The following is a 24,948-nucleotide window of genomic DNA, read 5'->3' as shown; positions in this document are numbered from 1 at the left end:
GCATTCCCAGAGTCACTGCTTGTCTCACACCACTTTTTACATCATTCTTTTCATTTCAGAAAAACTTACATTACTAAAAATATGTGGCTGTGTACAGACATTAGTAAGAATTAGTACGTTAGTAACATACTGCAATACAGCATTACACTCAATGAGACTATACACCCTACTTGTAATCTCTCCCCTATTTGGACTATTAAATCCATTTTATGCTTATACATATAAGTTTCAGTAGCTTTGGAAGAGGACTGAGAAGACACTACCAGAGATCTGGGACAAGCTGGGATATCACCTACTTAAACAAAACTATGGCTAGTAAAAAGCAAATATTTTCATTTTCTTGGGCACTAACATTATTTGTAGCATGTAACCATTCTTTTAAAGTGAAATTATAAATCTAAATTTGTTACAGTACAGCCTGGGTATTGGTAATGCCTCACCCAGGCAATGCAAAAAAGTAATCACAACTCACTTGAATATCCCTCACTATTCCTTAGCTATGCCCAAGAACACACACTGGCCTCTACTCAGAGGGTGTGTTTACATGTGCCGCTGACTGCATTTGGTACTGCAGTCATTTAGTACTTGCTTCGCAGTCCCGACAGCAGAGTTATTTTTAGATGCTACGGTGACATAGCTTGTCGCTAAGGCAATGTAGCACTGACATCATGGTTTGTGCCTGCCCATGCTCATTATTACAGCGAGATAGCATCTCATGTAGGTGCACCCAGAGAGCCAAGACAAATAACAGATGGAATAAGGTTTCAGTTCATCTTAAAGGAGAACAACTGCCTCAAGAACTCAACCACTCGCTATGAAAACTCAATTCACAGGTGATGGAGGCTTGAAAGAAAACTCAAAGTATGCTAAGTCAGAGCTAGATAGAATGAGGCAAACCCTGTAACTTGAATGAACTACCATTTCTGGTAAAAGATGATCTAATGAACATTTTGAAAGATCACCGGACTTGCTACCAACCAGACTTCCTTTGTTGTGCAGCCCCACGTAGGAACACACTACTAGAAGTCATCTGTTAAGCAAATTACATTTTCCAGTGATTAGCCAACAGTGTGTAAAATAACCCCTCTCAGAGTATATTTAGTCTTTACTACAGCGATAAAAACAAACAAACAAAAAACCACACCTGAAAAATCTAAAACAAACTGATCACATCTACAAGCTATTTCCAAAAACAGAGATGGTAGGGATGGACTGAGACTTCCAAGAAGTTTACGTGCACAGAAATACGAGTTGCAATCCAAAGCATATCTAATTGATGGTGGTCACTGAATATTAGGGCAGTCCTGTTCTTAAGTTTCAAATACTACTTTGCTGATATGCACTGCTACACACACAATATTTTAGAGGATTCTTGCATTTTCAGATTGGTTACAGATCATTAAATGCTGGCTTTGTTGCTCACCCCTAGTATTGGAATAGATCACTGCCTTGCTCTCTGGATGGTACAAAATAGGCATGGCATCAGCATTACTAAGTTGTAGAGTATCGCCATTCTTCATGGTATAATGGCCAGTAGTCACGGTGAATTTCACCTTCTGAGGAATACCAGCCAAAAGGCTGTCTAAATAAAATCAAAACAAACATTGTTAGTTTATCCCAGGACTCATTAAAATGACTAAAGTTGTCTGTTAAAAGTTTATCTGTAGATATCTATAAGTAATTTTTTTTTTTTTTTTTTTTTTTTTTTTTTTTTTACACTTGGGCATGTTCATTGTAGAAGTCATCCAAAAACATAAGGAGTCTCAGCCACTAAATTTGGGGCAATCTGCTCTTTCATCTAAATTTTTGCTGCCGCTCTTCATCTGGGGACAAAGTCTACCACTGCAGTGAGTCTGGCTCATGTAGACATATACCCAAGCATAAACTATCTAGTTTGTGTTCTACAAGTAGTAGAGCTGTCAGAACAATTTGGTGTAATGGTAAGCCACCCCAAAATTTTCCCAACTTCTTGGACAGGCTAGATAGTGCACACTATGCTCCATCCAGCCTAACTATGCTGCTACCAGTACCTGAGCTACCTAGTTCCGACGTGTCTACATTAACTGCAGTGACAATATCCCCAAAGTGTTTTCAATCAAGGAAGTTCAGTTGAGAATATGCTCTCAGAAACAGGCAAATTAAGCCTTTAAGATGCATTTTAAGATACTCCTCTGAGAAAGTTTTCCCACGATAATACAAATGGGGGGGGGGGGGTGGCAGGGAGAGCTGTGGGAAGAAAGGGAAAACTAACGTCTTATAAAAGAGTAGAACCTAAGAACAGTCTCTTATACAAGAGAAGATAATTAAGCAGAAAACTTCACAAACCCTTCTAGGGACCTCACCAGTAAAATCTCTCATACCTGGAAAGTTTTCAAACACTGTGATGGCAAGACCTGTATTAGATAATAATTAATCTCTCTCTAAATTCAATAGAAAGATTCTGTATTGATTTTAAGAACATTAGATCAGGGCCTCTCTATTGATTTCTCTAAATGCCAAAAGATAAGCAGTGACACAAAACAATCAGTAAAAGAATCAGAGTCAACGATGCCCTTAGATCAATATTCAAGTCTCCTAATCAACAGCCTCCAGCGATGCAGGATCATACTCCAGTTAATCATTTGAAGCCGCACAAATATTCCTCATGACTAATCCAGACTCTGAAATGAACCAATACTCGCTTGTCATTTAATTTAAAGAATGTAACTGATAATTTGAGGAACACTCACAGATATAAATTTCATTCTCACTAGAAGTTTAAAAAAAAAGTGAGGGCTGTAAGAGAGCAAGGTAACTCATTCTAAATTAAATGAAAAATGAAAACACATCATGCAATGAGAAGGCAAAACTGACATCAACACAGCCTCAGCATTCCAAGTCTACCTACCTGTCAATGGCTCCACTTTTAATTGAGGCTCCTGAGAATACACATCATACTGCACGATTGGGTAAATATGAGGAAGGACAAACTGCACTTTTCCCACTGACATGCACAGCTGCCTGAGTGTGTATGTCCCAGGTTCTTTGGCCTTTGAAGAGAAAATATTTTTTAAAATGGAGGTTTTTCAAAGCTAGCAATTATGACTTTACATTCCTAGAGTAAAACCTCTCTTTCCAATGAACTTATAACAGTTGGGGGGAAAAAATTCTAAAACCATTAAGTCCATCCTTGTAGAGATTAATAGAAATTAGAAGTGAAAGAAATCCACGAAATGGTTCTTAAAAGATCCCTTAAGATCCCTTTTTTTTCCCCTCAAACAAATATCTATTGAAATGTTTTCCATGAAAGGCTCCACTTACTAAGGTACAGCTGTAGGAATGTTATCCATTTGATTCAGGAACAAATGTACAGAAATATCAAGCATTGCTGATTCAAATAGACTAAGAGTTATTTGAAGGACCTATCAGAGCAGTCAGAGTCTACAGTGTTTTATATCTATGTTTTAGATGCATTAACATGTAAATTATACCCATTATTATGGTTTTTACTAGGCAGTGGTAAGAGTGTTTGTTTCCCTGGCATGAATAAAAACCCACGAAGTCTGAGTTAGGCACAGCCTTTAATCAAGGTAGGCATACACTGGTTTCTCTCACTTTTCCCCCTCCTTCATAGAGGCATCAATGTCTGAGTAATACATTTATCTCAAAGTATCCCAAATCTTCAACAAAATTGTGGGATACTTTATATTTATAATGGGGGTGGGGGGGAGCAGATGGGATGAGATGGGACAGGATGGGATGGGACACTATAAAGAAAGCCATACATTAGTACATGTACTTTCAGATGATATCTGTTCAATTCTTGATGTGGTCTGTCTTAGCAACCTTTTTGAAAATCTGGGAACGGGAAGGTTATTTCCTTTTCTGCCCCCCACTTCCCTCACCACTTTTCCTATGAGGAGGCTTCTTACTGAATAGCAAAGAGAGTGCATAGATATTTGTTAGTATTATTCTGCCCTCATGGCAGAATTGAAATTTTGGGAAAAGTGGAAAGAAAAACTTAAAAAGCTGAAATGATCCACCTATTTATCCCTCAAAAAAGAACTGGAGCACTTGAACATCCAAATGGTGTCACGCTAACAGAAGAAAAATGTTAGCCTCTTGGAGATCCACAGTATTTTGAACACATGTTTTCCAAATAACTTTGTATAATGTTTAAGAACATTTGGCAAAGATATATTATCTGTTTCATATCACACTCTATCAGTTGTGAAAGCAACAAATACACAGTTGTATCTGTAACTCAAAGCACTAAAATACACAGTCACAGTGAACATGTCACAGACAGTGAAAATTCAACTTTTCAACTAGAAGTCAGTGGTACTGTACTTGCTTTACATTACCAGTCCCAAAGCCTTATCAGTTTATTAACTTTTTTGGCTTGTAAATATGCATTAATGCCTATTATCTTTTGCCTATTATCTACTAAGATAATAAGAGATTTCCTATAATTTAAATCCCAAGCAATTTTTAGCAGCCAAAGGAGAAATAATCTGCATAACACTTGGACAAGTACATTTAAGGAGGTTCGTTCTGTAAGCTGGCTAAAAGAATCACTACAAAGTTGGCTTGATATGTTAATGGCCAGCTAAAGATCCCTCCCTTCCCCCCCCCCGGGCGAATTCCCTCTACATCCCATACGAAGGTAGACATTTCCTGTCCTTCATTAGTGCAACTGAATGCTGTATCCACAAACATAAGAGAACTATTCTGTAATCCCTTATTTCTTTCACCTCTTATATAACCTAGCAAAAGAGATGTCAACATCTCAAAATACTGTGTTATTTTGAAGTCCAATATATCTAATGTATTTTTAAAGAAGCTATGACTGTTATCCAAGTAATATGACATTGCTGAGGAAGTTCTAGAAACTGAAGTTCTCTCAAGAGAGAGTAGCGTTTGCTTTGTGCAACTCTAAAGGAAGCTGGGATTTCTTCATGCTAATGGAGCATAATTTCCTTTTAATGTTCCCTTACTAGGGAGAGAGACTGCAAAATTAAAGAAGAGAAAATAGGCTGTCCTTCCTACAATAATGACCACAAGAAATGTATGCCTGTACCATGAAGATCTAGCTAAACAATTTAAAATCGTAAAATTATATGTTCATTTATATTACATCTTGAAGCAATCTTCTGAACTGTAGAAGCAGCCCTACTGACAATGCCAGAGAGATTGTGTACATTAAGCCCCTAAAAGCCTTCTCCTCATCAGATTCCTTAGCCTTGGATCCAATTATATTTGCAGCGGTCAGTCTTCTAAAACCCTATTCTGTAGCCTCCATCCACATGACCCATATTCTGTGGGAACAGTCTTCTGCTCCCTCCTAGGAGGTATTAAAAAAAACCAAAAACCCTAATGATTAGGTCCACAGGCAGTGCAAGGATCACACAGATGCCAGGGGTCAGGTAAAGCCCCTGCTGTACCAACATGAACTCCCATCTTCAGTAGGTTGAGCTCTACCCATACAAGCTGACAGTGGCAGCCTGCTCCACAGTGAGCATCTCTAATACTTCATGCTGCAGGAACGTGAAAAGGGAAGGCAGAGAGCAGAATAACCTTGCATTCACTAACAGGCTTTACAGAAAATGTCACAGTTTGAGATAGAGACAGACAATAAGAAAAAAGGAACAGAAATATGAAAGATTTGAGTTGCAGGAGAAATGGAGCAACTGAAATATGCAATGAGAACACTGGAAGAAATTTCATGACCAGCATTGCTAATCTTCTGGTTCTTAGGTATCACCCACATACCTAAACTTGATGCTCCTTCTCAGGCATCTCTATATAAAGTTTGCAAAGTTAAGTACCAACAAGTTAGGAAATGCCAAAACTAAAGTGTGAGGTTTATAATGACAAAAAACAGTTTTTCTTCACAGTACCCTTTCCCCCTTCACTTTGCATCTTTTCCTTGTACTTTCTTTCCTCATTCTTTGTTCACTGCATACCATCCAGATGCTGTGCTGAATATAGCTCTCTTGCTCTCTAGCACTGTTCTTCCTATAGCAACACCCTTCAGTTTGGAAGTTACTCTAACCAACATTAACAAGGACACCTCTCTAAGCAGGTATGGAGTACTTTGAGGGTTTTTGTTTGTACTGAAGCACACAAGGGGCAGGGGTATGCACACAAAAAGCAGCAGCACAAATTTGTGCCACTACTTTGTGCCCCAGTGTAGCCTGTTCCCGTCTTGTCTGTGCTGAGGCACACAGAGAGAGGAGCAGCCAGCCCAGGGCTGCCTACTTCCCCTCTTGAGGCACCCCGTACCCCAGCCAGCCAGAGAGCAGCTGGCTGGGGCACAGAGTAACTCCACGTGGGGGCTCCACAGTACAGGGAGATGGGAGAGCAGGCAGCCCAGGGCTGCCTGCTCTCCCATTTGTCCCAGTGCTTGCCACTTTGGTGGGGGTTGCGCCGCTTTTTTCCCCCAGGGCTTTTTTTTTGCCATCAGAAAATCCTAGTAGCAAACTTTGGCTTTATGCTGCAAGTTAGTGGTGCATTAATTAACATGCAACTTGGGCGGTTTGTGGTGTTACAAAGAGGTTTGCCTGCATGTCTGGATCCAGCCAAAGTGATTAAAGCTAAACATTTGTAAGAGTCCATGCACTGGGTGCCCAAAACGGAGAAGCCTATTTTTCAGAATACCTAGCATTTTGTACAAGTATTTTAAAATGTTTAAAACACTGTGCAATTACTTCTCCCAATTCACATCCCCTCAGAAGCGTGTATAATTTACCACACCCGCTTTATGAACAGATTTTTAGACGAATGGGCAGCACTTTCGGTCCTCATATGATTATCCCATGGGTCCACAGTGCCTTACCGCTACAAGGCACGTTTCCACTACAAAGGCACTTATAACTGCACATAGAATTGGAGGTCAAGTGCTTTGACTGTCTGAAAGTCAGGCCCAATTAGTCAAGTGGGGCACCTCAAAATAAAGCACACGTAATAAGCAACCTCATATAATCATTCTGGCGTAAACAACTTCCCACCATCAAAACCACAAGCACATAAAACAGCAGCAGAGTCAGAAATACAACCCCATTCTCCTAGGTAGGCACCCATTTGTCTTAACAGCATTATTTCTCTTCTTGCAGGTCCCTGCCTAATTTACTACACACCTTGCATCTTCTGCAGTGAATAAGCCAGGGTCCTGTGAGAAAAAAAAAAAATACAATACAGGCAACCCCCACTTAACGCTCTTAATTGGTTCCGGGAAAACCGAGCGTTAAGCGGAACCGTGTTAAGTGAAACTCTTTTCCCCATAGGCATTCATGTAAATAAAAATAACTGGTGACTACTGCTTCTTACTATTGTCGCTGCCTCTCCCCACCCCTCTGCCTGCCTGCTGGCTGCTCCATGTGGCAGCCCACGGCCCACGTTCCTGCCAGCTCCGGCACCACAGAGACCCTCACTCACTGCTTCTCCCTGCTGCCACCACTTCTCTGGCCCCATGTGCTAGCCCATGGCCCACACTCCTGCTGGCTCCGGCATTCTGGCAGGGGCCCTGCACTCATGCCTGCCCCCCTCCCCCCCCCCCCCAACTTGCTGCTTCTTGCCACCCCCGCTTCTCCCCACACCCCCTGCCCCTGCTGGAGACCACCCACTCACTGTCACTCACCGTTTCTTGCTGCCACTGCTGCTTTGCTGAGCGCTATAGCAAAACTGACTCAGCGCTAAGTGAAATTAGGTATTAATTTTAAATGAGCACTATAGCGAAATAGCGCTAAGTGAAACCACGCTAAGCAGGGGTTGCCTGTAATGTAATTAAAGGCTATTGTAATGACCAACGTTGCAAAGACAATTCCAGTTCTGGCATTTTCCAGTGTCAAATGCTTAACTTTGCAAAGGTATTTATTTATGTTTTTTAGTTTGTTATGCAATAGGTTTGCTATAGCTACTAAATCAACAAAATCTCATCAAACTCTGGAATGAAGCAACCAATAACAAAAATTTATTTGCTCCAGTTAAGTCTAGCAGATGCTACAGAGATTACCCGCAGGAGGATTACATTACAAAAAATGTCCCCCTCTCCCAAAACTTTCCAGGAAAGCTAACTATGAAACCAGATGACCTTACTTTTAAGGATTATGCTTGACAATGAACACTGCAGTTGGGAGAGAGATGCAATATTCGTCTGAATGCTAGTTGCTGGTTTTATTTTCATGGAAGCAATAACCAGATAAACAATAACATGAATTTGACGGGCTCACTTTTAGCTCCCATGTGCACTCCTTCAAGTTACCCATTTTTGGTAATTATCTTCTCTTCAGTCTAGAAAAACAGGAATGAAGGCTGGAAGATGATGTTGAGCTGCATCAGTAAAGCTGCAGCAGAGATGCAATACTGATACTACTTGTCCAATACTATGCCCTTTTCTAGACAGTACTTTTATTTCTTCTTTCATGAGTGTTATATTCACTCAACTGTAAAAACATACCTGAGTTCTGAATGTTATTCTATTGATCCCTGGTTCCAGTATTAAATTGCTACATTTTAACATGTGAGCCCCATCCTCCAGGGTCACTCCTGAGGACATTTCCAGAGATGAGCTGCTCTCTTGCCTTCTTAGTAGCATGTGCACATTTTTGCAGATGATTCCCGTTGTGTTCAAAGAGTTATCTGAGGGGCTCCTTTCATACATTTCATATAATTCCAATGCTGGTAAGTTATTTCTTGACAAAGGAAAGCCTACAACCTCATTTGAGAAGCTGATAATACCATTGGACGTTTTGTGCTTGGTGAGCCATTCAGCCGTTTTCCGGTAGCTATTTTTCTCAATGCTGAAGTGAACATTGATAGCAATCTGATCCACTTGGACTGGGATGGGCATTTGGCTCAACAAAGTCAGCTCAACAGATAATGTTCCGCCCACATGGACCACAGCATTTGGCGGGTCAAAGTGTAGAGTTTTCAACTGTGCAAAGGAATGCATAGACAATATAACCTTTTCACCTGGAAATACAGAAAAACAGGTATTTTATTCTACTCTGCTATTGATGATGTTCCATTTACTTTTTTTAAATTTAGAAATTTAAAAAATGCCCCTGTGCCAAAATTGATACAAATGCTTATAATTTCCCTCCACTAAGTGGGACAAGATCTATTGGGATCTTTTCCCCCATGGGAAAAGGGGGAACTGTATGTGGAGCTGCAGCCAGTGGGATGAAAAGTTAGACAGGCAAATCAAGCAGTGCAAACAAGTCAGGAAAGAATGAACAACTGTTGCCCTAACAGAGGCAGTAGATGGTAGAAGACAGCAGACACTTTCTTGTATTCAGACAGGTTAGTTAGCTTATTATCCTCCAGTATTGTTAAAAATAGTATTTATTAGACTCACGAGTCTATTTCTGGTGGGCAAACCAGAACCTACAGAGAAAGATTAGAAAGCTAAAACAGAAAACCTAAGAAAATTCACTAAATTCTTTAATAACAGTTTACAAAACATCAAAAGCTAGGAATAGAATACAGTATTATAGTATAAAAGAGTTATTTATCACTGTCCCTCTCTCAGAAATATGCTTATTACCACAGAAGCTCATGTTGAGGACCCAAAAAATTAGTCTACTTTAAAAGTTGCAAAACCCCACAGAACTGGGAGTATACTCATTTATTTCTATGCCATATACAAGTAGCACTTCAACAACTCCAGGAGCAAAATGATGAAGATCCAAGAACCTTTGGGTCTGCCTGCAATTACAACATGGTTCCAACTGGTAACACTATTCATATTCAGAACTATTTCATAACCAAAGATAAAAGTAGCCAGCTTTAAAGCAACTGGAACTAATGTCATCAGAAAGTTAAACCTTACTCTCTACCTTTTTCTTGGGATGAGGGTATACTTTTGCAAAAATATGACTATACTGAGACGAGCTGAAAACTATAGGACTACATAAAAGAGTGAGAAACTATCAATATAACAAGCCATAGACAAGAACAGAGATGCTGCATAGACACCAAGAGGCAAAAAAATATGGGGAAAAAGGGAGTTCTTAAATTACCAGCAACCTCCAGTCAGCCAATACTTCAATATCGGCAAAGTTGCCATTAAAAATAGCCATGATGCGGGTTGTAGCAAAGACTCTGTCCCACCTACCCAGCAAGGTTCTGCCACAGCTACCATTCCCAGAACTGCTCCCCCACTGTAAATCAGTTACCAGATACGACAGGGCAGATATAGGTACAGGACAGTATGGGGGAAGCACTGCAGCCAGACACCCCAACCACCCTTGAAATCTTTTCTGGATCCCATGGAAGAAATGGAACAAGGTTCTCTGGTGAGCCAAAGTAAATTAAATAATACTTGATTACTGTAGTAAGAAATGCTGTAATGTTAGTCCAGAAGCTACATATGGAGCAAGAAATAAGCTATGATCACAAAGACCCTTTCTTTTGAGGGGTGGAAGAAAAAAGACACATACTGGAGCTGAAGTTTTATGGTCAAGTATTTAAAACCAGTCTCACCTTGACCCTCTGTCTGTTGATTGGCAAAATTTAGTATTTCTTGGCAGAAGTGTGTACGTTCATCTTCTGTTAAGTGATTATCAGCAGCTAAAAGGCTACTTGTTTGAAGATAGCTGACACGTCAAGTTAAGGAAATGTGAGGAAACATCAGTATATTTAACAAATATTTTAGTGGAAAGAGAGATCTGCAATTGCTTTTCTAAACTGTAGAGCTGTTTCACTATTAACCAAAAGTCCTGCTAGAAATGAAAACAGTAAAAGGTTTACTATCACTGAAGCCTATTACAGAAACATCTTTTAATTTGACTGAAGATCATTTAATAAAAGTGTTCTTTTCATTATCCTTCATATTTAATCTGCATTTTGCTACATAAAAAATGCCAGCCTGTCATATAAAAACCTATTACTAAGTAGAAAAAAATCTTTTTAAACTAACCACAGAAAAAAAAACCCTGAATGACCAAAACAGTGATATATTACATTGCCCACTATTTAAAATAAAACTCTAGCATTTTATTACAATCTAATTTATTGGTATGCACTACACATTTGGTGCACAGAACTCCAGCCTTCACAGTTCTGGTTATCTGCCAGCTCTAACAGCAGCATTTACCATACCTAAATTATGTATGTCTGTATCTATATACAACTAGTTACAGATATAGATATATTTCTCCTGGGCTTCTATGGATATAAACTTTCTCCACTGTTTACCAAGACTGCATTGTTACTGGTTAAGAACCATTTTTCATAAAATTATGCTTTGAAACAGAGTAGAGTTTTTCAAAAGCACTAACATGATTTGGAGGCTTATTCACTTTAGCACTAAGTCTAACTGAAAAAATAACCTGAGCCTTAACATCAGCTTCTAGGTCTTATTTTCAGAAGCAACTTCAGTAACTAAGTACTTAAAAAAAAACATTATCCAGAGGTGACTTAAAAATGCTGCACTCATTTCTGCAGGTTGTATGAGGATAGCCTTGCATAAAATGTTCATGTACCAGCACTACCAAACTCCTCAATATCTACAAGATGACTGCATTTTTCGTTCACAGGTACTGTTAAAGAGATTAAGTTGCACCCCATTTCAGTAAGTGACTATAGATAGCTAACTGAATTAACCTATTCAGTTGTGATTGTAAATGCTGATACAATATGATCATAAACCATAGTTGAAATCTAAAATATATGTGTATTATTTTAGATCAAAATAATTTAAGCCATGGATTATGATATACATATCAAATTAAAGTGACATTACTCTCAGGTCTACTCATTAGGCTACACAGGAACATACTGTGTTAGCACAACAAAAGCCATTTAAAATCTACTTGTTCTGTTAATAACCTGATCTGTAACCTTAGTTATCATAGATGGGGAAGTACTTCATGGCACTGTGAAGCCAGAGAGTTTAAAGAAGAAACCATCCTGCTCTCGAAAGGAACTTGTTTTTGCTCACAACTATGAAACATTAACAAAACATGAACTAGAATAAGATTTGGCTACCTGAGGTTTAATTGTAGGAAAGGAATTAAAAAATAAATAAATAAATAAATGAAGTATGATAAGATAAAAAAAAAAAACTTTGTCCAAACTTCAGAGATCGCTCTGCTTTCTCTACCAGACATCACAGTACCTTGCAATAAATTCATTGCATTTATATAGCACCTTTTATCTGAGGATCTTGGTCAAATTAGAAATCTGAGGCAAAGAGCTTTTATACCATTTGTCAAACAGCACACAAAGGCAAAGCTAGGAATAAAGTAAAGGTCTTAAATTCTCATGTTCAGGTTTAAACACAAGACAACATGCTATATACTGCATCTTAGCAAAACATATGGTAGATTAGATGCAGGAAGGGGCCACGGTAGGAGGACAACCCACTAAACCCAGACTGTGTACATTTATATGCAGTAAGCATATCTAACGCAACGTTTACTGGCTCAAAAAAGTGTACAAATGCCCTATGTTGCTTACGTTTGTGCCACACCACCAGGTGCTTTTAAAAGTGTCCAGTACTGCAGCACATACAGTTGTATAAGTGGCGAAATGTGTATCAGTGCCAAGAAAATGGCGGTGGCACACTTTTGAACTAAAACACATTGGAAGTGCTTTAGATCAAAAGTGCACCGCTGTCATTTTCTGCATGCTGATGCGCATTTCACCACTTATACAACTACACACTGCGGCACAATGTACACAGCTTACATGTGGAGCAGACTTGATTAATTGATTCTGAACTCTGGTGCATCACAGGACAAAATGGTATGTGTATAAGTGCCCATAGGGCTAGAATATCCTTTCCACAGGTATAAACAGAAAAGACCATTACATTTTTACAGTTTTTACACTAATAAAATGCTTCATATTATCTCTGCTTTGTCAGTTCTTTCTCAAAGACTCAGGCATTTAAGTGGAGAACAGGTCAACTAAAACCCATAAAAGAGGTTTTAAAGAAAGAATGGATTGTAGAAATCTCTAATGGTTGCATCTCACTGCCTATGGTCTCCATCCTAAAACTGAACTGAAAATTAACCTAGAAAATAGGTTATCAATCTCGCTCCAATGAGTTTTTCAGGTTTGGCTGACAGAGGATACTTTTCAATTTGCCCAAGGTGTTTCTGACATTCTGCCAACTGCTTTCTTGTATGCGTTATAAGCAATGCCCAGCCCTCAGCAAGGTAAGTTTTCAAAGCTCCTTGAAGATAGACTTCTGCCTTCTGTGGGCCTTTCTTCCTCCTTAGAAAATACAGGGGAAAAAAAAAAAAATGGTTTACAAATGATCTAGTGCAACTAATTGACCATACCCACAAAACCTAACACATGCTTTTTAAAAAGCAAATGCTAGCAAATTAACAAAAGTAGCCATTTTTCTCTAACTAAGTACTGCCACATGCACTTCACAGATCATACTGCTAGGAATAATCAGGTCATTAGTTTTGTGGATAATATACCATTATTGGTGGGGGGCTGTATATATACACACATACATATATGACTCAGGTTTTTGTCTAAAGGCAATAGGGGAAATAAAGAGAATACAGAAATATTTTGCAATTAAATAATATTTTCTCTCCAGTACTTTAGTTTTGGTGTTCTTAAAACTTGAACGAGCACATTTAATAAAACAAGAAATTGAGACAAAGTTACATCGCACAACATTAGAAAGAGGAGAACCTTGTCTTGTAATGTTACGTTGAAAGCAGATTTGAGTATAGGGCCTTCTGTAGGCATAGTATCAGTAGTATAATACACACACACACTTATTATTGCAAAGTGTATGTACACTCCCCCCAAATAACCAATATTTATCTATCGATGGACATATCTATTACACACACACAGTAGTCATTTATACAATTCACCCAAGCGAAGAGAGCTGTAGTTAGCAATATTAGACAATGCAGAGGTGTCATTTGCAACTTTTGTGCCATGGACAAAATGCTACGTGGAAAGAGGAGATGGGGGGGGGGGGGGGGAGGGGGGAGAGGGAGGGAAGGCAGCCCTCAAAGTTAATGGATACAACTGGCATGGAGGAGTCTGCCCACTCTTGCCTGTTTTGCTGCTACAGCAGTGGCATGAAGTCCCCACACCTGGCAGCTGCTGCTACAGTTGCTTTATGGAGCTGCTGCAGCACCATGAGACACCCCAGGAGCTGCTCTTCTGCCACCCCCTTTAAATGGGTACCTAGGACTGGTGCCCATTTCACCCACCCTTTGTTACGCTACTGATACTATGCCTACAAAAGGCCCTATACTCAAATCTGCCTTCAGCATAACAAGACAAAACAAGGTTCCCCTCTCCCCAATGTCATGCGATGAAGCCTTGTTTCAAATTTCTTGCATTTTATTAAAAATGTGCTCATTCAACAAACTTTAAGAACACCAAAACTGAAATACTTGAGAGAGAATATCAATTATAATTGCAAAATAGTTCCATATTATCCCTTAGTTTCCCCTATTACCTTTAGGCAAAAACCTGGAGTGACTTGCTCAGCCTCACTTTATAGCTAGGTCAGATTGGCTCTTGTGGATTTCCATGGAGAAAAAGTTCCAGCTTACAAGAACCCAAATGGGGGGAAAAAAACCCAAACCCCCCACTACCCGCTTCAGTCTCCTGAAATATAAACCTGGGAACCATTAATGAAATCTCTTCAGCTGAACTCAGCTGTATTGCCATGTCTGCTTTAAAAAGGTAGTTTCCAAGGTAGGCAGGACCCAAACCAAAAATTGTTATATAGATCAAAAGATGTATCTTAAATTGCATCTGCAAACAGAAATCCAATGCAACCACTGGCTAACAGCTCACAGATGTTCTAAGTTGAATTCGAAGCAAGGAAACAGCTGTCTATTGCATTTCCTTTACCTTCAATATAAAGTTTACTCAAGGCATTGGTTTATCTGCATACTGCAATTTGTATTAATAGCTAAAATAAATAAATGTTATATGCTTGAGATTACGTTAGAAAACAAACTAGCTTAGGTTCAAGAGATACAAAGGTTATCAGCCCCATTTAAAAAAAAAGGCGGCCAATTACTTATTAAACACAGAGTACTTATCCAAATAAGGAAATGTCACCTATCCAGTGTTCTAGTAACCCCTGATATGGACTCCAAAAGCATTATGTTTTTTACAACCTAAATAAGTAGCTATAAAGAAAGCTCTGAATTTATTTACTTTGCAGGGTCCTGAACTAGCTCCCCTCTGTTTCCTAATGGACCATGAGAGGATTTTTCACCCTAGGCTACTGGCAAAGTAAAAGGGTGAAGACAAGGTAGGTTGGGTGATTTAATTACTCTTGGAGTATATTGTGGCTTGGAATAAATAAGTAATTAGTGTATCATTAATTGTATTTTTTTATTTATTGCTGAAAGGAGAACCCGAGACTTAAAAACACTTAGCACAAATTATGTATTTTTTAAAATTATTTTCAGAATTCTTCTCTCTCTCACAACCCAAGCTTTTCAGTATTAAAAAGGCTTGATTTGTTTTATAGAAAAGACATTTTAGAGATTTACTTACATATAAAATTCTGCCAAGTCCTTTCCAACAAGTTTAGCTGAACGAATCCTTCCAATATTTGTATACATTTCAATGGTGGCATGAGACAGATCCTGTTTAAAAGGTAAAAGAAAGAGTAAGTGCAAAATAAGAAGTATTTCTGAGAATCCTAATACACAGTTTAAAGTTTAACAAAATCACTAAATTTTGTGCAATTTTTTGTAGTTGCAAAGTATATCATGGTATACAGAGGAAATGCCACAAAAACTTATAATCATGCTATTTGATTTGAGATTACATCAGATTAAAATGCAAGTTTCCTGGAAAAACTTACTTAACTTATGAAACCAGAAATACCTCTATTCTTTCATTTTTTTAAACATCTGACAACACTTTGCATGTAGCCAGTTTCACTAGCTACATTTCTACTGTAGTCAATGGCCTTCAGATTGGAAGCTTTTCATACAAAATTATCTTACACAAATATAAGTTACCGTGGCTTCACAATAAAAGAACGGCAAGGATCTTTTGTGGCATCTTTTATTGAATACCTTATAATGAATAATAAATAAATAAAAACCCTTCCCTCATACATTTCCTAGACCATCGTGGCTACAACAACACTACAACCCTACTAATAAAAGCAGAGATGCTATGGCATGAACCAACAAGTTATGGTTATCTGATATACAAATCTTTATCTTTCAATCAGAAACACTGGCTACAAACAACATGTCACTGAGTCATCAGCTCAACTAGGATTTTACCTTGAACTATCCACTCATGGAAATAATTTCACTGAAGAATCTAGGACTAAAAGTGCCCTAATGAGCTGTATGCATTTCCTGAAAAAATTCAGCTCCCAGACTCTTAAATGTATGGTTTCTGAAAAGAACAGTTACATAGACATGTGCATCTTTAGCGTTTATGCATATCTCGCCCTACGGTAACAGGCATGCAAATTAAGCTTGTGCACCTAATTTTATATGGGGCGTCATCAAATAAGGGTGCTCATATTTGAAAGTCAGATTACTTACTTAACATGACAAAATTAAAGATTACCACTATGTACCTGGGATTCAAAATATTAGCTTCAAACACTCTGAAAATACATAATATATTCTTTTTCTACACATTATTTGTTGATTATATGATACTCTTCTTGATCTACAACGTAAACAACCAGAGCACCATACTTACTAAATAGTGTTTTTCAAAAGTTTCTACAGATGATAAGGCCTCCTTGAGTTTCTTATAAGGGCTCTGGGCTGTGTTAGCTTGAAAGAAACAAAACAAGACAAATATTTACTTACCCGCACTAAAATCTGCAGTGGAGAGAACAATTTAAAAATGATTTGATGTGCTACATTTAAAAAGTTCAAATGTGGTCATGTAATTTTATTTAAAATTCTAAGTCAAGATGAAGAAAGGCCCAATTAACATGGTGTAGGATCATAGGAAAGGAGGTTGAAGGGGTCATCTAATCTGGCCTCATGGCACAATCATCCCTGACTAGAGGAACCTAGTCAAGTGTCTTTTCTAATCTGTTCCTAAAATTTCAAGGAATGGAGATTCCCCAACCTCTCTAGATAGCCTGCTCCAGTTAACCATCTTCACACTCCAAATTCTTCCTAACTGCCAAGCTAAATTTCTTCTGCTGCAGTCAAGCCATTGCTCCTAGTCCTCTCCCCTATAGCTACAAGGAAAAGTCAATCTCCATCCTGTAAATTGTGCTTCAGATATTTGAAACTGTTCTTAAGGGATTTTATAACAATCTGCTTTACTGAATGCTATGCGTGATCCTTTATAAATTCAAATGGCTTACAGCAGCTATGCAGGCTTTCCAATATAACACTATTTTTTAAACATGCACTATTGCAATCAGCGGGCACAACCATGATTGTATTTAGCATTCCCAGAGCTCTTGGCAAAGTTGCTATTTGTCAAGCTTCCCCACTACGGGATTTATACGGTGTCAAGGAAATGTATTGTACTCTACTAAGGTCATCTGAATACACTGTGTGAAGTATCGCACTATATTGGAAAGAAGCTTGCAATTTTGCAACTTTTTTTTGAAGACGCTCCTTCATATCAGCGCAAGTATGTGCTAAAATGAGCAAACGAAAAATAACGGAGGGGGAAAAAAACCTGCTTTGAAATGAACATGCAAGTAGATGTCCCATCTGTGGATTCCTTTCCATATACAATCATAACTGAAAAGTAGAATCAAGTCTCAGCCTACCCTTAACCATTCAAATACACAAATTGTTCTAGAATAGGGGTCGGCAACCCCCGGCAGAGTGTGGCACATGAACGCATTTTGCTTGGCATGTGCCTCTTGAGGTGGATAGCAGGGAAGAGGCCATGTCTACGCTGCCACAACAAGGATCAGGTCCCTTGCAACTCCCCTGCCATCCACCCCCAGCACACCAACATCTTCCAATTTAAGGTTGGGATTTCTGGCATTCTGCTCAAAAACGTTGCTCACCCCTATTCTGGAATATTCAACCTATGGTATTCTCTCTTTTCTTTTTTTTTTTAAATGAATAAACACCTCTGACACAGAAAAAGTCTTGGCCTGCCTGTACTGACTAATTATGTCACTATATAGACCTTGTAACATGTCATATATATTTTTTCAGATGAGACGGTTTCATTCTCAGCTTGTCTTAGGAACCATGAACAACTATTACTCAAAAACTTAGAGGGTGATTGCTGGGTACCTCATAGTACTGATGGAGTGCATGCTGAAAAATCTATACTTGGCATCAAGGGGATATTGCTTTTTTTTTTGTTTACCGTTTTAAGTACTTAAAATACTTATTATGCCACTGAATGATGATCCTACATTTTTTCCTCTTCTCAGTATCCACTGCATGTATATGAACAGAGACAGACAAATACATACACTCTCTCCTTGCTGAACACTTTCCCCACCTAATGATCAAAACACAGAAGCCACTGTATATATAATCATGGCAAGCTATTACATAAAATATGTAAAACGTTAATAGTACCTGTTTCAGGGCGTTCTGCTCCCAACCCTGCTAACAGATCAACTGTTCTGTTAAGGTCCTCTGAATTGGGTCCCTTTTCTGATACAAGTCCACATAAGTAACCCAGGGACTTCAGCTACGGAAATAAACACAAGCCAGTAATGTGCTTTTCAGCAAGTTATAAAAATCAATATTAAAAGCCTTGCTAACTACTTTATTCCATCACATGATTCACAAAAGATCAATACAAGACATTTAACTTGAAAAGCACTTGTTGTCATAGCACAGTGCTTGTAAAATTCGCATTAAAACTGCCTCCAGGGACAGACAAGAGAAATTGCTAAAAGAAATGGAATAACTTCCTTGAAAAATTAAAAGTGTGACAGCTGCAAGAATGCTTATGTGACAGCATCTCAAGTTACATTAATATACAAGCTATTTTTTAAAAACAAAAAATGTCTACTAACATATTCATATAAAAATTCTGAGTTTTAAAGAACACCATTTTTAAAAAAACGCTTTTGTACAAAGAGCACCTATAAAGAACGCTTCGTAGCTAAAACACTGCTCTACCAGCTGAAAACTCTGAAACGCTGACATGATCAGGAGGGCTGTCTTTAACATCATGCATTCATTACTAGACTGGATTTGGGATATTTGCTGCATTTTGGATCTCAGATGCTGTTTGACTGCAGCTCAGTCAAGCCACACATTATTTCAGAATAACTATGATGTTATCAATTATCACCAAGTTAACCAACATTTTTTATAACAGGATCTCATCACTGGTCTTAATCCACCCCACATTATGATCTAGCCATCTTTAGTCACATCTAGTTTGCTGTTTTATTATTACTGCTATTTCCCCTTGACCTCCTCCCTCCCCTCTCTTTCTTATGCCCACTAGGCTTCTTATCACTCTATCCTCCCTGCTATACATCTTTGTCAAATTTGAGAGGGCAAGTTCTAAAAACAGGCAACAGGAATGGCATGATATTTTGTCATCAACAACCTGATCACATTGTTTAGGTTCTTCCCTTTACCTGATCATATTTGGTGGTGGCAGCTGTAGGTCCTTTAGAACAAACTCTTCCTATGTTTGAGCATCATTTAGAATAGTTATGACCTAATTTTGATTAAAAGTACTTAGGACTGCTAGCATAGAAGCAAACCAAAAGCAAAATAAATAAGAAAGAAAAGTGAAAATGTATTATACAAAAATATAAGCAGAACTAAATATTTTCAAGGCCTTTCAAAAATCTTCCATACTTTCAGCAAAACTGTTGTAGCTTCTTTCCATTGCATCTGAAACTTCTTATCTATGGGCTGTTTTTCAGGCAGGCACATTCCCAACTAGAGAACTACACAGCATTAATGACAGCTCACAATCTTGTGTTTCATGTATTCAGTAGATGGGAAATACCTACAATCACTGATTCTAACAAGGGAAGCAGTTTTGTAGGAAATTTTGTAGTTTTGCAGATGACACCAAGCTGGGGGGAATAGTAGATATGCTGGAGGGTAGGGCTAGAATTCAGAGTGACCTAGACAAACTGAAGGATTGGACCAAAAGAAACCTCATGAGGCCCAACAAGGACAAGTGCAAAGTCCTGCACTTAGGATGGAACAATCCCATGCACCAGTACAGGCTGGGGACTGACTGGCTGGGCAGTAGCTCTGCAGAAAAGGACCTGGGGGTTACAGTGCACAATAAGCTAAGTATGAGACAACAGTGTGCCCTTGTTGCCAAGAAGGCTAATGGCATACTGGGCTGCATGGGTAGACATGTAGCCAGTAGGTCAAGGAAAGTGATTATTTCCCTCTATTCAGCACTAGTGAGGCCACATCTGGAGTAGTGTGTTCAGTTTTGGGCCCCCCACTACAGAAAGGATGTGGAGAAATTGAGAGAGTGCAGCAGAGGGCAACAAAAATGGTGAGGGGGCTGGGGCACATGACTTATGAGGACCAGCTGAAGGAACTGGCCTTATTTAGTCTAGAGAAGAGGAGACTGAGGAGGGATTTAACAGCAGCCTTCGTTTCCCTGAAGGGAGGTGTTAAAGAGGATGGAGCTAGACTGTTCTCAGTGGTGGCAGATGACAGAACAAGAAGCAATGGTCTCAAGTTGCAACAAGGGAAGTTTAGGTTAGATATTAAGATAAAGTTCATCACTAGGAGAGTAGTAAAACAATCGACCAGGTTACTCAGAGAGGTGGTGGTGGTGGAAGCTTCATCCTTGAAGATTTTCAAGACCCAGCTAGACAAAGCTTTGGCTGGGATGATCTAGTTGGGGATGATACTGCTCTGAGCAGGGCGTTGGACTAGATGAACTCCTGAGGTCCCTTCCAACCCTAACTTTCTATGATGCTATGAAATGTGGTTAGGGAAATATGAAAGGTGCTGGGAAGTAATCAAAGGCTTCACACTGTCTACCACCCTCAAGCCTCAGACCAAGCAGAAAGGATGAAACAAACCCCAAAAAGCCAGAGCTGAAAAAGGTTGTGAACTTCACAAGAAACCAACAGGAATGATCTCTTGGCCTCAGTAACCAACTCTGTGCCATGAAATGTCTGGCCCGCTGAGGCATAGTTCAAACATTGCAGGCCAAGCTCTATGAGGAGAGACTGGGGCACCTGGACCTCTTCAGCCTCCGCAAGAGAAGGTTGAGAAGCGACCTTGTGGCTGCCTATAAGTTCATCACGGGGGCAAAGAAGGGAATTGGTGAGGTTTTATTCACCAAGGCGCCCCCAGGGGTTGCAAGAAATAATGGCCACAAGCTAGCAGACAGCAGATTTAGACTAGACATCAGGAAGAACTTCTTCACAGTTCGAGTGGCCAGGGTCTGGAACGGGCTCCCAAGGGAGGTGGTGCTCTCCCCTACCCTGGGGGTCTTCAAGAGGAGGTTAGATAAGCATCTAGCTGGGGTCATCTAGACCCAGCACTCTTTCCTGCCTATGCAGGGGGTCGGACTCGATGATCTATTGAGGTCCCTTCTGACCCTAGCATCTATGAAAAAAAAACACCTCCCACAAGTCCTGAAGGCAAAAGTGACCCACTATTAAGAAAAATAATATCAAACAATATGAAAGTAAAGGGGATGTTAGAAAGTACCAGAACAAATAATAATGCAAAACGCAGCCCCTTAACATGCTTTCCCCAGAGCCACATGGCATGGCCAACATGTAGCCATGAATAAATTAGATCCTGCTATATACTGACTAGACTTGAAAGGACAACAGTAAGTTCATACCAGTAAAATTAAAGCTCATAAAGTAAATAAGAGAAGCAATTGTTTTTCTTCCCCTTGTTTTGCAGGAAATGGAATGTTTCTGGAAGTGGCACATAACCCTAAAGCTAGTATTTGTATCCATTCTTTCAAATGAAGTAGTAAATTTACTTGATGGAGTTTACTAGGCAAATTCTAAACATGGGCTCCATTACCATATTTGATCTAAACTGAACAACAAAAATCACAGCAGTCACAAACCAGACCAGGGCCGTCCCTGGGGGGAGGGGGAGGCGCGAATCAGGGCGACTGCCCTGGGCCCTGTGCTTTGGGGAGCCCTGTGAAGCTGGGCAGAGCAGCCGTGGTGGCTCTGCACTGCCGCCACCAGCTTTGCATCCAGGTGCTTGCTACCCCCTCTCCCCCTGCCACTGCAACAGGTGGTGGTGGTGGCAGCTTGTTTGGGTTCAGGACACATGGGATCGGAGTGGGGGCAGGGCCCCACATGGGCTGATTTGCCCTGGGCCCCACACCCTGCTCGGGTCAGCTCTGGTTGTTGGCAAGTGAACTTGCTTTCAGACAGAGGCTGTGCTGAAGGCACTCGATTAAAACTCCTACACACCAATAAAGTGTCATTAGCAAGCCCTGGGGAGACTGAGGAAAACAAGGGAACAAGAATGTCGTGAACAGATCTAGAGACAGCCCCAAACAGCCTAGAAGTAGTATATGGATTGGTGAGTGAACAAATAACATTATGTATAGCCAGTATAATTTTGATACAAGCATAATAACATTTTTAATGCAATATTTCCTTGATGCATTAGCATTATCATCTGGTTGGAGCATCTAATTGACTTCCTTATCTATATATAGATATATATATGGTTTTTAGATATTTACATATGTTACACCCCCCCCTACCCCCACCCAGATAAGCAAGTCAATTGGATGCACCAACCAAATGATTATGCTAATACATCAAGGAAAAGCAGTCGGGAACAACATAAACCTCTCTACATGGTTTTCTGACCTCACAAAAGCCTTCGACTGTCAACTGAGAAGCGCTGTGGAGGATCCTTCTGAAGTATGGATGCCCACTAAAATTAGTCACCATTCTTTGCTTGTTCCATAATGGTATATGAGCGGTGGTTCTCAACCTCAAAGGGATCTGTGGTAGATCTATTATTAAGATAGGAGTTAAACAAGGCTGTGTCATCACTCCAACACTCTTCTTGATATTCCTTATTGTGATGCTACATATGATCACCAACAAAGTTCCAGTCGGGGTGGAGCTAAACTATGGAATGGATGGTAAACTGTTTAGTCTCAGCCAACTCCAAGCCAAAACCAAGACCATCCTAAACTCAATCATCAAGCTCCAGCAAGCTGATGATGCTGTAATGTGCACTCATTCAGAAGCAGACCTTCAGGCAGCTGATGTCTTTACTGAGGCATCCAAGAAAATGAAAGCGACACTTAACATTTAGAAGACTAAGGTCCTCCATCAACAAGCTCTTAATAAGTAGACTCCAATTCCAGTAATTCAGGTTCATGGTGAGACTCTAGAGAATGCTGAGCATTTCCCATGGTTCAGAAGCCATCTCTTGCAGAAGGGCAAAGATCAATGAAGAAATCCACTATCGTCTCAAATGTGCAAGTGCAGTCGATTGCAACATTAAATCCAAAACCAAGCTCATGGTTTATCAAGCAGTCGTTATCCACGTTACTGTACAGAATTGAGAGATGGACAATGTACAGGAGACATCTCAAGCCACTGGAAAAGTACCATCAACACTGCCTGCAGAAGATCCTTCAAATCCAGCGGGAAGACAGTCACACCAATGTTAGCATCCTCTCACAAGCAAACACCACAAGCATTGAGACGATCGTTCATCTGACATCAACTTCACTGGGTCAGCAATGTCCTCTGCATGTCTGACTCCAGACTCCCAAAGCAAGTTTTATTCTCCCAGCTCAGTCGAGAAGGGCAGAGAAAGCACTTCAAGGATGTCCTCAAGGCCAACTTGAAAAAAAATGCAACATCGACATCAACTTGTGGGAGAATATCACCCAGGATCACTCCAAATGGAGGAAATATGCTGCAAGGATCTCAGTAATTTCAAACCTTACTATGACAACAGGAGACAAAAGCAGGAGTGGCAGAAACAACATGCTGCAGGCCAGTTCAAGAACCTAGAGCCACCTACCCTGCACTGAAACACATGCCCAAGCTACAACAGAGTCTGTCAATCCAGGATAGGCCTTGTCAGCCGTCTTTGGACCACAGATAAGACAATTTTGGAATCCTTGACTGTCAAGGATTGCTGATGATGATGACACCAAAGACCACGGTAGGTCTGTAGTGGAAAATGCAAATAACTTATGGACAGTAGTAATCCTTGGAATGCCTTACTAAAATCTGCAGTTTAACCTCAGAAGACCAACCTAGCTGTGTGGGAACCACAGAAGGAAAACCTAGGGCAGGAATGTTATTATTTCCTAAAAGATATAAGATCAGTTACTAAGCCCTGCCCCTGCAGCTACTCAAACAACTAAATTTCACCTCTTCAATTTATAAGTGTTCAAGAAAAGATTGAAAGTCCCTGACCCAACTTAGAACTATGGCTCAATAGTGGGATCTTCCTGTGCCTAATGAAAATGTTGGACAGATGTATATTCCATTAGCTATGGATTTTACTGAGTACGAGTTATCCAAACAGAGCCCTTTGCTATATCAAGAGCACTATAAAGAAAATTAAAATGGATGTTTATGCATGGCATAATTGGGCAAAATCCTTTAAACTGTTCAGAATTAAGAAAGAGACATTTTAGACACACACTAATGGGAAGAACAGGACTGGGAATGTCTGTATGGAACTCTCCAGATATTGAAGGTCTAGACTTAAGGGTTAATAAACTAGCAACTGGACTGGATGAGGCCATCAAAACACAAGGAAAAATGAACAAGTATATTAAGTCAAATCACCACTATTATTTGAAATACATATTTAAATTGCCAGTAATTTAAAATGGATCATTGTTACTGTTAATAGTATTATACACTGTATAGAAGACAATGATGTATATTTAGCTATTGCTGGTGTGATTTATGGTAATCAATCACTTAATCATCTAAATAATGGAATCAGATTCAGAAATAGGATGACTATCATGCTTAATCAACAGTGCTTGGGTTTCTAAGCAAGTTCAAAGAAAAAGGAGTGGAGGGAAAGCATCTTCCTTTTCTGGAGGGAAAGCATCTACAAT

The 24,948-nt window shown here is 39.6% G+C and overlaps 1 protein-coding gene across 2 annotated transcripts in view; it reads right to left on the bottom strand.

Moving 5' to 3' along the window:
* Positions 1-24,948, bottom strand: part of TRAPPC10 (trafficking protein particle complex subunit 10) — an 84,391-nt gene that overhangs the window by 11,212 nt on the left and 48,231 nt on the right. Inside the window, exons 1-9 of one of the 2 annotated variants that reach the window (XM_059720778.1) lie at positions 22,712-23,573; positions 18,483-18,597; positions 16,666-16,742; positions 15,487-15,578; positions 13,063-13,203; positions 10,465-10,577; positions 8,438-8,952; positions 2,888-3,029; positions 1,424-1,582 (exon numbers count right to left, since the gene is read on the bottom strand). In XM_059720778.1, the coding sequence (XP_059576761.1) occupies positions 1,424-1,582; positions 2,888-3,029; positions 8,438-8,952; positions 10,465-10,577; positions 13,063-13,203; positions 15,487-15,578; positions 16,666-16,742; positions 18,483-18,597; positions 22,712-22,897 (1,540 nt within the window). In that variant the 5' untranslated portion in view covers positions 22,898-23,573. Of the gene's footprint in view, positions 1-1,423; positions 1,583-2,887; positions 3,030-8,437; positions 8,953-10,464; positions 10,578-13,062; positions 13,204-15,486; positions 15,579-16,665; positions 16,743-18,482; positions 18,598-22,711; positions 23,574-24,948 lie in introns of those variants that run through there. The other variant, XM_014611183.3, reaches the window with a different exon arrangement.

The sequence above is a fragment of the Alligator mississippiensis genome, chromosome 1 (genome assembly GCF_030867095.1).
Source record: "Alligator mississippiensis isolate rAllMis1 chromosome 1, rAllMis1, whole genome shotgun sequence".
Classification (NCBI taxonomy): domain Eukaryota; kingdom Metazoa; phylum Chordata; order Crocodylia; family Alligatoridae; genus Alligator; species Alligator mississippiensis.
This window is presented reverse-complemented; position numbering and strand designations above follow the sequence as displayed.